We start from the raw sequence: 12137 nt of genomic DNA, 5'->3' as shown, positions 1-12137 counted from the left end.
GGTGTGGAGGAACTCAAAAGTGTTTTGCAGAGCCCTGACCTCAACCCTACTGAACACCTTTGGGATGAACTGGAATGCCAATTGTGAGCCAGGTCTTCTCATCCAACACCAGTACCTGACACCACAAATGGGCACAAATCCCATCAAACATCCTCTGAAAGCGTGCGGAAAGCTTCCTAAGAAGAGAAAGGTCTATTATAGACACCAAGGAGAGGGGGAGAAGCTCTATAGTAACGGTCATGGATTTGAATGGGATGTCCAGTAGGCTCATATAGGTGTGATGCTTGGGTGTCCCCAAAGTTGTCCTTATATTTGCATGTACCATGTGCCCCAAAGAACCAATAATTCCAACCAACGTTAGACTCCATCTCTTAATATTTTAATGTTAGATTTTTTTTTTTTTTTTCAATGCAACATAATTTTTGTGTTTTTTGGTAGAGATATTTACTATAGTTTTTGATTCTTAAAAAAAAAAAAAAAAAAAAAAGGGAAAAATAAATCCAACTGACACTCTGAACATAAAATAAAACTATAGTGGAACAGAATTTCATATTTATTAACCCCATTCTCTGCCAGAAGGGCAAAAAAAAATAAAATAATAAAAGTCCTGATCCGTGGCAGGACCACCTGACGAAGAATTGGTTAACCTATTGCACTTTGTGAAGAATTTTTTTTGTTTTTTTATTTAAAAATAATAAAAATATATATATTTATATAATTCATATTCTTTTTCGCCTCTTCCCGCCTCCGCAGAGCAGGGTGGTAAAGTCGTACGACGCCTGGTCTCGGTCCTCTGGGGGCGGTCGGCATCCATTTTACGTTGGTTTCAGGTGGAAGAGGTCATAGCAGAGATATTGGTTTTTTTCCAGTCTCACTTTGAGTTCCATCGAGCGGGTTAGCACGGAACGTGGGCTTTTGTCTGTCCGCCAGGCGAGCACCGGGTGACTGGCGGTTTTTAAAGGGATGCGTTTTTTTTTTTTTTTTTTAACATATGACTTTAGCGTACAGACACAATGGAAAGATAGGAAACAAAAACACTGATCTTATTGCACGTAGCACTGCAGCCGGAGAGGTAAAGTCACGTCGGGTTCGTGCTGTGGCGCCTCTCTCCGTCTGGTTTGCCCCCCAGCCCTTCCGTTTTACGTTGCCATTTGCTAGAGTTTTGGGTGGAGGCGGGGTCAATCGACGTACATCGGGGAGCTGGGGGTAGCTGGCATCTGATCCAGGATTTTAATGACGTATCCAGCAACATCTACGTTTCGCTCCTCGTACATCATGATGAAAGAGTGTTTCTGCGGGAATAAAAATAAAAAAAAGGGTTCAACGTCTTCTCTGGGTTAAACAAATCCACAATGTGGATAAATTTATATTTTCTTCACGGCTTGAAATGTGCACTGCAGGTGGAGAGATTTAAAGTTTTCTATGTCTACTGGTCAGTTTAGTCACATACAGTCTATTTTCTTTGGGACTCCAAATGGCGAGATATGGCCCTTTAAAAAGCCACGTCCAGGATTCCCTCCGCCATAGTCCCCGCCCCTTCCCAGGATTCCCAACGCTACAAACCCCGCCCATTCCTAGGGTTCCACTACTAGAACCTCCACCATTCTCAGGATTCCCCGCCACCACAACCCCCACCCTTCCCAGAAATCCACTACTGGACCCTCCACAATTCTCAGGATTCCACCACTACAGCCTCCACCCCTTCCGAGGATTCCCTGCCACCACACAGCCCCCACCCTTCCCAGGATTCCATTACTAGAACCTCCACCATTCTCAGGATTCCACCACAACAGGTCCCACCCTTCCCAGGATTAACTACTAAAACCTCCACCACATTTTCAGAAAACCACCACCATAACCCCCACCCTTCCCAGGATTCCACTACTGGAACCTCCACAATTCTCATGATTCCACCACTACAGCCTCCGCCCCTTCTGAGGATTCCCAGCCACCACACAACCCCCACCCTCTACCATTCTCTAGAACCACCACCACAGTCCCCACCCTTCCCAGGATTCCACTACTGGAACCTCCACAATCTCAACCCCTTCCCCGGATTCCACTATTAGAACCTCCACCACCACAACCCCCACCCTTCCCAGAATTTCACTACTGGAACCTCCACAATTCTCAGGATTCCACCACTACAGCCTCCACCCCTTCCGAGGATTCCCTGCCACCACACAGCCCCCACCCTTCCCAGGATTCCATTACTAGAACCTCCACCATTCTCAGGATTCCACCACAACAGGTCCCACCCTTCCCAGGATTAACTACTAAAACCTCCACCACATTTTCAGAAAACCACCACCATAACCCCCACCCTTCCCAGGATTCCACTACTGGAACCTCCACAATTCTCATGATTCCACCACTACAGCCTCCGCCCCTTCTGAGGATTCCCAGCCACCACACAACCCCCACCCTCTACCATTCTCTAGAACCACCACCACAGTCCCCACCCTTCCCAGGATTCCACTACTGGAACCTCCACAATCTCAACCCCTTCCCCGGATTCCACTATTAGAACCTCCACCACCACAACCCCCACCCTTCCCAGAATTTCACTACTGGAACCTCCACAATTCTCAGGATTCCACCACTACAGCCTCCACCCCTTCCGAGGATTCCCTGCAACCACACAGCCCCCACCCTTCCCAGGATTCCATTACTAGAACCTCCACCATTCTCTAGAACCTCCACCATTCTCAGGATTCCACCACAACAGGTCCCATCCTTTCCAGGATTCATCTACTAAAACCTCCACCACATTTTCAGAAAACCACCACCACAACCTCCACCTCTTCCCAGTATTCCACTACTAGAACCTCCACCCCTTCCCAGGATTCCACTACTAGAACCTCCACCATTCTCAGGATTCCACCACTACAGCCTCCGCCCCCTTCCTAGGATTTCCCCGCCACCACAGCCCCCACCCTTTCCAGGATTCCACTACCAGAACCTCAGCCATTCTCAGGATCCCCCTGCCCCCACAGCCTCCGCCCCTTCCCAAGATCCCCCGCCACCACAGCCTTCGCCCTTCCCTAGATTCCCCACCATCACAGCATTCACCCTTGCCAGGATTGCCTGCCATCACAGCATCCGCCCTTTCCAGGATTGCCCACCACCACAACAGCCGACCTTGCCAGGATTGCCCGCCACCACAGCATCCGCCCTTGACAGAATCCCACCACTAGAACCTTCACTATTGTCAGGATCCCACCACCACAGCCTCCACCTCTCCCAGGACCCCAACACCAGCGTCTCCCCGAGGTTTCCACTGCTTGGGTCTGGATTAGCTACAAGTCTGAAAGTGAACCACTCCAAGTGGGGTTCAAATGTGCTTTGATATCACTGCATGCTGCGAGCTTGTTACAATGTTCATTAGAAGCTGCAGAAAGTCAGACGGAGCACGCCTCGTTTCCATGCTGGAGGATATCAAGCATCATCTAGCACTCAACTGTCCTTGGCCACGCTCCTTTGAATCGCTGGATTTTAGTGAATGATTTCAATCACAGAGGCCCAGCAGCACAGGTGGACGTAGCCTAGGGCGATCTGCATGCAAATGCAGCCTGCCTAGGAATGCCCACCCCTCCAGACTTAAACCCACCAATCAAGGCATTTTGATATTTGCACAACTACACCCAAGAGCCAGCCAACTGCTTACATCTGTACTCTTGAGAGGCCCGCTAGAGGAAGGTTCCTGTGATGTTTTCAGGAAGTTCACACCAACCACAATCTGCCTGCATTGCATAGAGGAGCACAGAAACCTATTGAGGACATGCGTGGATCTGAACTAATGTAATGAAAATGGAAAGATACGCTGAAGATCGCTACTAATCCGCCTGAAAACCTACCGTTAGTTCACCGGTAACGGTCTTTTCTTACGAGCCTTTCCAGGACGGCCCGCCTAAACTCATGTTGGGCCGTCCTGGAAAGGTGAGGAGAGAAACTAAATTCGATCGGCTGGCATAGGTAACTCCTTTGTACACACAGCAGACACTCACCAAAAGCTCTCTGTACTTTGGCCTCTTAGATTCGTCCTTTGTAAGGCTGCAGGAAAAAAAAAGGAAAAACAAAATGTTAACAGAATTCCAGTGAAAACTGCTACAATCCTCCAATTATATTAGAAATGTTGGTTCTGCAGCCGTTGTATGGACCCGACACTATATTTCTGTTTTACAGTTCTTGTAAATCATTTAATATTTTAAGGAAAGGAGTTTTCAAGATGCCTTTTTCCTTCAGCTCTTCAAGGTGCGGCACCTCACTCTATCATCACTCGGGGAGCATGCAGGTGTCAAACTGGCGGCCCTCCAGCTGTTGCAGAACTACAAATCCCATGAGGCTTTGCAGTTACAAGTATAACTCCCATAGGCAGAGGCATGATGGGATTTGTAGTTCTGCAACAGCTGGAGGGCCGCCAGTTTGACACCCCCCTCCTCTGCATCCGCTGGCAGGACAAGGCATCCAAGGGGATTTCTGTTAATGCACACGTGTAATGCTGCCTCCGGACATGCCTGGTTACCGCTTCACACTGATATGTAATCCCAGGATGTGGAGCGTGCACGCTGCAGGAGCTATGACGGGGCTTCATGTCAAGCTAGGAAACAAATTAAACTAACTGGGGGGGGGGGAGTACAGATTGCAAAAATAAATCAATAATGCTGCGCCAAAGTGAAATAAAAAAAGGTGATAAAAATCAATAAAATCGTGAACCAAATCACACAATAATCACAATGATTGGATCAGAACACTGAGTGAAAATAGAATCGCGTATTAAATCAATATTAAATGAATGGTGCATAAATAGTGAAATAAATTAATCACAATGATTAAATAATCACACCATGAGTGAGATAATCACAATAAAATAAATCAGTATTAAATCGATAATAATTAAATGGTGCGTAAATGCAAAAATGACTTTTTCCATTGGAACTTTTTTTCGTTATTTCTGCGATTATATATATATATTATATACACATATATACACACACGTTTGTAGACGCTATAATGTTTATGTAAATGAATCAATATATGCTTATTGGGGTTTTTTAAAAAAAACTATGTAGCAGAATACATATTGGCCGAAATTAATAAAGAAATTTGATTAAAATTTTTTTTTTTTTTTTTTTTGTTCATTGGATAGGATTTATAGCAGAAAGTAAAAAATGTATTTATTTTTTTTTTTCCAAAATGGACTTTCTTTTCTAGTGCAAAAATAAATGTAGTGGTGATCAAATACCACCAAACGAAAGCTCTATTTGTGGGGAAAAAAACATGAAAAATTGTATTTTGGGCAAAGCGTTGCATGACCACGCAATTGTCAGTTAAGGTAACGTAGTGTTGGATCGCAAAAAACAGCCTGATCATGAAGGGGGGTAAATCTATCGGAGGTAAAGTGGTTATAACACTAAGGCTCCTTTCACACACTCCGTCCGTTGGACGGAGTCCGTTTTTCTCAGCGGGGGATCGAGCCGCCGATCCCCGCTGAGCAGCAGGAGGACAGCTGTGTCTCCGCGCTGTGTGCGGAGACACAGCTGTCAGTTCCCAATGCATCTCTATGGGGAAAATCGGATGTCAACGGACCGTCAGTCCGTTCTCACCCGATCCGATCCGCTGGACGGATGGAAAATAGGGTTTCCATCCGTCCAGATTTGACGGATCGGATCGGGTCGGATGTCAGCGGACATGTCTCCGCTGACATCCGATGCCCCATAGGAATGCATGGGGGGACCGTTCAGATGCGCCAAAAAAACGGACAGGCAGATCTGAACGGTCCGCCTGTGTGAAAGGGGCCTTATTCAAGCAAAATGTAGCTAAAAAAAAAACAAAAAACACATCTTACCACAAAACACCAGCAGGGGGCAGCAACACAACAGAGCGCTCAGATTTCCTATTACAAGTCGCAGGCTACAGAACATCAAGCCTCCCAGTAGATGGCAGCAAATACACAAAAAACTCAAACCCAATAAGCCAGAACAAAGATCAATGTGAAAAGTCCAAACTACAATTGTGCTTCAACCAAAACTGAAAACAAACTAATAATAAAAATAGAAGTGTGATTAAAGTTAGACCTTTGCATTAAGGTTGACTGGAATCCCGATCGATAAAAATCATAAAAACATTCAAGTTTAACCGCTGCTAAATAAATACATGCGGTGATCAATTGAAATGAGAATAGAAATAAAAAATATAAAAATAGTCCACAAAAGTGTAGTTTATAATAAACGTAAAAACATTCCAGTCACCAATCTCCTTTAACCACTTGCCAGCCGTCGAAGTACATATACCGCGGCTTGCGGTTCGGCTCTATGTCGCCGATTGACATAACTGTACGTAATTTCGAGGGACCGCGAGTGGGGGCGCGCACGCGTCATTTGGCTACAGGGGGAGCCAAATCAGCGGGTCCGGTGGCCACAATTGCCACCAAGCACCCGCGATCGCTCCCCATGGAGACAGAATGGCGGTGTAGAAGTGGTCATCAGAATAGTCCAAAAAACATGCAGATCTTACTTTCTCCTCTGGACGGATGACATTGGGTCTCAACTCACCATTGTGCCAAACAGCAATAATCCAAATTCAGATGCTTATAGCGGCTTTCATAATATCTGTCAATTTCTGATTGGTTACACATGGGCCCATTGATCTGGTAAAGCCAGAATTCATACTAGATCTACCCAATCAGAAACCACAGCCTACATAGACAAGGGAATGATGAAGACAACCAAGGAGAATCCAGCATGCTCAGCTCCGCCCACCCCCTCCAGAGAATCCAACATGCTCAGCTCCGCCCACCCCCTCCAGAGAATCCAACATGCTCAGCTCCGCCTACCCCCTCCTGAGAATCCAGCATGCTCACCTCCGCCCACCCCCTCCAGAGAATCCAACATGCTCAGCTCCGCCCACCCCCTCCAGAGAATCCAACATGCTCAGCTCCGCCTACCCCCTCCTGAGAATCCAGCATGCTCACCTCCGCCCACCCCCTCCAGAGAATCCAGCATGCTCACCTCCGCCCACCCCCTCCAGAGAATCCAGCATGCTCACCTCCGCCCACCCCCTCCAGAGAATCCAGCATGCTCACCTCCGCCCACCCCCTCCAGAGAATCCAGCATGCTCACCTCCGCCCACCCCCTCCAGAGAATCCAGCATGCTCACCTCCGCCCTCCCCCTCCAGAGAATGCAGCATGCTCACCTCCGCCCTCCCCCTCCAGAGAATGCAGCATGCTCACCTCCGCCCTCCCCCTCCAGAGAATACAGCATGCTCACCTCCGCCCTCCCCCTCCAGAGAATACAGCATGCTCACCTCCGCCCACCCCCTCCAGAGAATCCAGCATGCTCACCTCCGCCCACCCCCTCCAGAGAATGCAGCATGCTCACCTCCGCCCTCCCCCTCCAGAGAATACAGCATGCTCACCTCCGCCCTCCCCCTCCAGAGAATACAGCATGCTCACCTCCGCCCTCCCCCTCCAGAGAATAGGGCATGCTCACCTCCGCCCTCCCCCTCCAGAGAATCCAGCATGCTCACCTCCGCCCTCCCCCTCCAGAGAATAGGGCATGCTCACCTCCGCCCTCCCCCTCCAGAGAATCCAGCATGCTCACCTCCGCCCACCCCCTCCAGAGAATGCAGCATGCTCAGCTCCGCCCTTCCCCTCCAGAGAATGCAGCATGCTCAGCTCTGCCCTTCCAGAGAATCCAGCATGCTCACCTCCGCCCACCCCCTCCAGAGAATCCAGCATGCTCAGCTCCGCCCGCCCCCTCCAGAGAATCCAGCATGCTCAGCTCCGCCCGCCCCCTCCAGAGAATCCAGCATGCTCAGCTTGGCCCACCCCCTACATCACATGTGTCAAACACAAAGCCCGCGGGCCGAAACTGGCCCTCCAGGCCATTTCATGTGGCCCTCACACCTCTTCTAGAGCTGCAGTAGTGCTCCAGCCCTCTTTTGGGCCTCCTCTAGACCCTGCACTTTCTGCTTCCTAGCTCTGCCCTCAGCTTCTTCCCAGCAGCAACACAAGGTAAGGGGGTGCCCTTTGATGTATAGGGGGGGGGGGGTACTCTTGACATCTGATGTAAGGGGATAGGGATATTCTGGACTTCTAGTATTACAGATACAACCGGCCCTTTGAGGGCAATCATAATGCTGATTCGGCCTGCAATGAAGTTGAGTTAGACACCCCTGCCCTACATTAAACCTTTTTAGGCAGTGCCGCTTCACACAGGGATCCAAAGGGGAGGAGCCTGACCAGGCTGGCCAGACTTCTGGGCTACAAGAGATAGTGTGGTCTATCAAATCAAGGAACAGGTACGTTCCAACAAAGGTGCCTGAAACACCCATCAAAATATAGAAAGATCTGGTAGTCTTGGTTGATGATAGACTAGGCAACAGCATGCAATGTCAAGCGGCAGCTGCCAAAGCCAGCAGAATATTAGCATGCATAAAGAAAGGGATGTATTCCAGAGATAAGTCTATAATCCTTCCACTTTATAAAACTCTGGTCCGACCGCATCTGGAGTATTCTGTCCAGTTCTGGTCGCCAGTCCTCAGGAGGGATGTGTTGGAGCGCGAGGGAGTCCAGAGAAGGGCAACTAAACTGATTAGGGGATTGGAGGACCTTGACTATGAAGAGCGTCTGCAATCGCTTGATTTATTCTCCCTGGAGAAGAGATGCCTGAGGGGGGACATGATAGCAATTTTTAAATATCTCAATGGGGATCTCAGCATAGAGAAAAAGCTATTCAGTCGAAGGGATTGCATGAGGACTCAGGGGCATACAATGCATTTAGAGGAGAGGTGTTTTAACCTCAGGCAACGAGGGGGGTTCTTTACTGTTAGGGCTACAAGACTGTGGAATTCTCTACCACAAGAGGTGGTTTCTGCGGGAAGTATGGTGGCTTTCAAAAGACTTAGATGTACATCTCAAGGATCAGAACATTCAGTTGTATGTGAGATGATTACAGCCACACATACCTGCACAGGTTGAACTGGATGGACTATTGTCTTTATTCAACCTCACCTACTATGTAACTATGTAATCAAAGTGTGGGAAAATGGACCAACATATGCAAATTAAGACCATTCCCCACCACACCGACTCATGCTTGGTGCTGCCCCCTACTGGGCATGGGCCAGGATTTGACACAGGACCGAAAATGCTCACCACAAGTTGACAAAGTTGATGAAGCTGGAGGAGAATTCGCGCTCTTCGGAGTTGCTCAGCTGCGGAGGGTCGCCCTTCACCACCTGCGTCAACTGATCGAACACGCTGTTCCATTTGGGGTACGGGAACCTCCCTGTTGCCAACTCATACTGCAGAGAGGAAGAACGCGGTCAGAACCTTCATACTATGTACAGTACTACAAATTTCATCCAATATCTATGGTGTACTATAGAATCCCATTCAACATACATGAGTCTAGACCTTTACAGATCGCAGACGCCAGCTGCTTGGCACTGGGAGCTAATTGGCCTATTGGCCCAGAGCGGTCACATGGAGCAAGTTACATACTCCTGCATACCAGGAAGTAATGGGTGTATTATTCCACTCCCAGTGCTGGCTGGCGTCTGCGATCTGTAAAGGAGTCACTAGGCTCCAGTGCGTTTCTTTTTAGATGAGCCACCCAGGGAGGGTCTGGTTTTCAGTTTGTCAGCCAATCCACAGACACCCAGCAAGTATAAAAATAATCTCACATTTAGAGCCAGTTCACACTGGGGCGACGCAAAAGTCACCCTGACTTTGAAGCCGCCCCGTGCAGCGCGACTTCATCTCAGCTTGCAAACTACTTCTCTAATAGAAGTCAATGCAAGCCGCTCCGAGGTCGCCCCCCAAGTAGTGCAGGAACCTCTAAGTTGGAGTGACTTGAGTCGCTCTGATTAGAACGGTTCCATTGCACAGAATGGAGCGCGACTTGTCGAGGCAGTGTGAACCGGGTCTAAACAAAGAAGGTTGTATTTAAAAAACCTAAAATATATATATATTATTCTATGGAATTTTCTCTCACCAAAGTGATGCCAAGACTCCACACATCGGAACGCACGTCGTACCCTTGTCTGGACGCGCTCGGGTCTATCCTCTCCGGCTGTGGATGGAAAATAGATGTAAGACTTCAGGGGAAAAAACACAAACATAGGAGAGCGATGGCAGAAAAACACGAAATGGTCAAATCTGTCCCTTTCTGATTTTTTTTTTTTTGTTTGTTTAAAGTTTGTCCAAGTATAGATCTAGGTTTGTATCAATAATGCTCACCAACGGGAGAAGCTGGTCCAGTGAAATGAAATTATATTAGGGAGATCAGGACCTCGTTCCTCCTGCTGGTGATCATTTTAGTAATAACTATAGATCTATATAGGAATCAGGACCTCTTTCCTCTGGCTGATCCCCTCAAGTGATAAGATCTATATAGAGCAGGGGTGGGGAACCTTTTTTCTGCCAAGGGCCATTTGGAATTTTTTAACATCATTCGGGGGCCATACAAAATGTATGCATAAATGTAATAGGCATTGCTTTGCGGCAAAAAACGCTGTAAAAAATTGCGTGACTTTGAGGTCACAAAAGTGTGAAAGGGGCCTTCAGTAATCAAGGTATAGTGTGCCCCCTTTCAATGCAGACTGACCACAGCGTGCCCCCTTTCAATGCGGAGAGACCACAGCGTACCCCCTTTCAATGCGGAGAGACCACAGCGTGCCCCCTTTCAATGCGGAGAGACCACAGCGTGCCCCCTTTCAATGCGGAGAGACCACAGCGTGCCCCCTTTCAATGCGGAGAGACCACAGCGTGCCCCCTTTCAATGCGGAGAGACCACAGCGTGCCCCCTTTCAATGCGGAGAGACCACAGCGTGCCCCCTTTCAATGCGGAGAGACCACAGCGTGCCCCCTTTCAATGCGGAGAGACCACAGCGTGCCCCCTTTCAATGCGGAGAGACCACAGCGTGCCCCCTTTCAATGCGGAGAGACCACAGCGTGCCCCCTTTCAATGTGGAGAGACCACAGCGTGCCCCCTTTCAATGTGGAGAGACCACAGCGTGCTCCCTTTCAATGTGGAGAGACCACAGCGTGCCCCCTTTCAATGTGGAGAGACCACAGCGTGCCCAATTTCAATGTGGAGAGACCACAGCGTGCCCAATTTCAATGTGGAGAGACCACAGCGTGCCCAATTTCAATGTGGAGAGACCACAGCGTGCCCAATTTTAATGCAGACTGACCACAGCGTGCCCCCTTTCAATGCAAACTGACCACAGCGTGCCCCCTTTCAATGCAAACTGACCACAGCGTGCCCCCTTTCAATGCAGACCGATTGACCACAATGCAGATTGAACAGCGTGCCAAGCCCCAGTGCACTTGACTTACCTGTTGTAGCGGCGGCTTCCTCTCTTCAGTCCCCGCATCTCTTCGAGTCCTCCCGTGTCCCACCTCCTCCTCCTCGGCCAATGGCATTGGCCAAGGAGGAGGAGGATCAGTGAGACAGTAGCGAATCTTCATTCGCTATTGTCACACAAATGGGCGGGCTCAAGGCGCACTGCTCTGCGCCTCGGGTCCACCCTTTTCGGAGATTCACAGTGTCAGAACGGAGCCATCGGCTCCTTCTGACACAGCGGCACGGGGGGGGGGGGGCGGATTGCAACGATTGTGTGGGCCAGACAGAACGATCATGCGTCCCGCGGGCCAGAGGTTCCCCACCCCTGATATAGAGGAATCAGGACCTCCTTCCTCCTGCTGGTGACCCCTCTAGTGATAAGTAATGATCTATATATTGTGAGAACTATAGATCTATATATAGGGGAATCTTCCTGCTGGTGATCCCTCTATTGTCCACGGACCCCCCTTGTTTATTGTCCACAGCACCCCCCTGGTTTATTGTCCATGGCACCACCCTGGTTTAAAGCATTTGAGATCTAGTAATAAATTCAAGCAACAACCAATTTTCCTAATGTGCCGCCTCAAGCCAGGTGTACCGGTGTGCGGAGTGACAGTCACCACGCCTTTAGTGCATTGAAGTCCAGAGTAAAATATTCCCATCATGGGAGAGAGAAGACACCTTGGCTGATGACCTCATTCTCTGGCCGTTCTCAGATTCCCCTTATCTGTGTCCTTATTTCAGATCAGGACATACAAATATTGCAGATTTTACCTGCCATTTAC

The 12137-nt window shown here is 48.8% G+C and overlaps 1 protein-coding gene across 3 annotated transcripts in view; it reads right to left on the bottom strand.

The window, feature by feature from the left end:
* Positions 1 to 497: 497 nt before the first annotated feature.
* MAP2K4 (mitogen-activated protein kinase kinase 4) overlaps positions 498 to 12137 on the bottom strand; it is a 78938-nt gene continuing 67298 nt past the window's right edge. For all 3 annotated transcript variants that reach the window (XM_082272468.1, XM_082272469.1, XM_082272470.1), the window contains 4 exons: positions 10000 to 10077; positions 9159 to 9307; positions 4008 to 4053; positions 498 to 1292 (listed from right to left, as the gene is read on the bottom strand). In XM_082272468.1, coding sequence (XP_082128594.1) covers positions 1179 to 1292; positions 4008 to 4053; positions 9159 to 9307; positions 10000 to 10077 — 387 coding nt within the window. In that variant the 3' untranslated portion in view covers positions 498 to 1178. The remainder of the gene's footprint in view (positions 1293 to 4007; positions 4054 to 9158; positions 9308 to 9999; positions 10078 to 12137) is intronic.

This window comes from Pelophylax lessonae (assembly GCF_965119305.1).
Source record: "Pelophylax lessonae genome assembly, chromosome: 11".
Lineage (NCBI taxonomy): Eukaryota > Metazoa > Chordata > Amphibia > Anura > Ranidae > Pelophylax > Pelophylax lessonae.
Note: the sequence above shows the minus strand (reverse complement) of the source record. Positions and strands in the feature narration are given on the sequence as shown.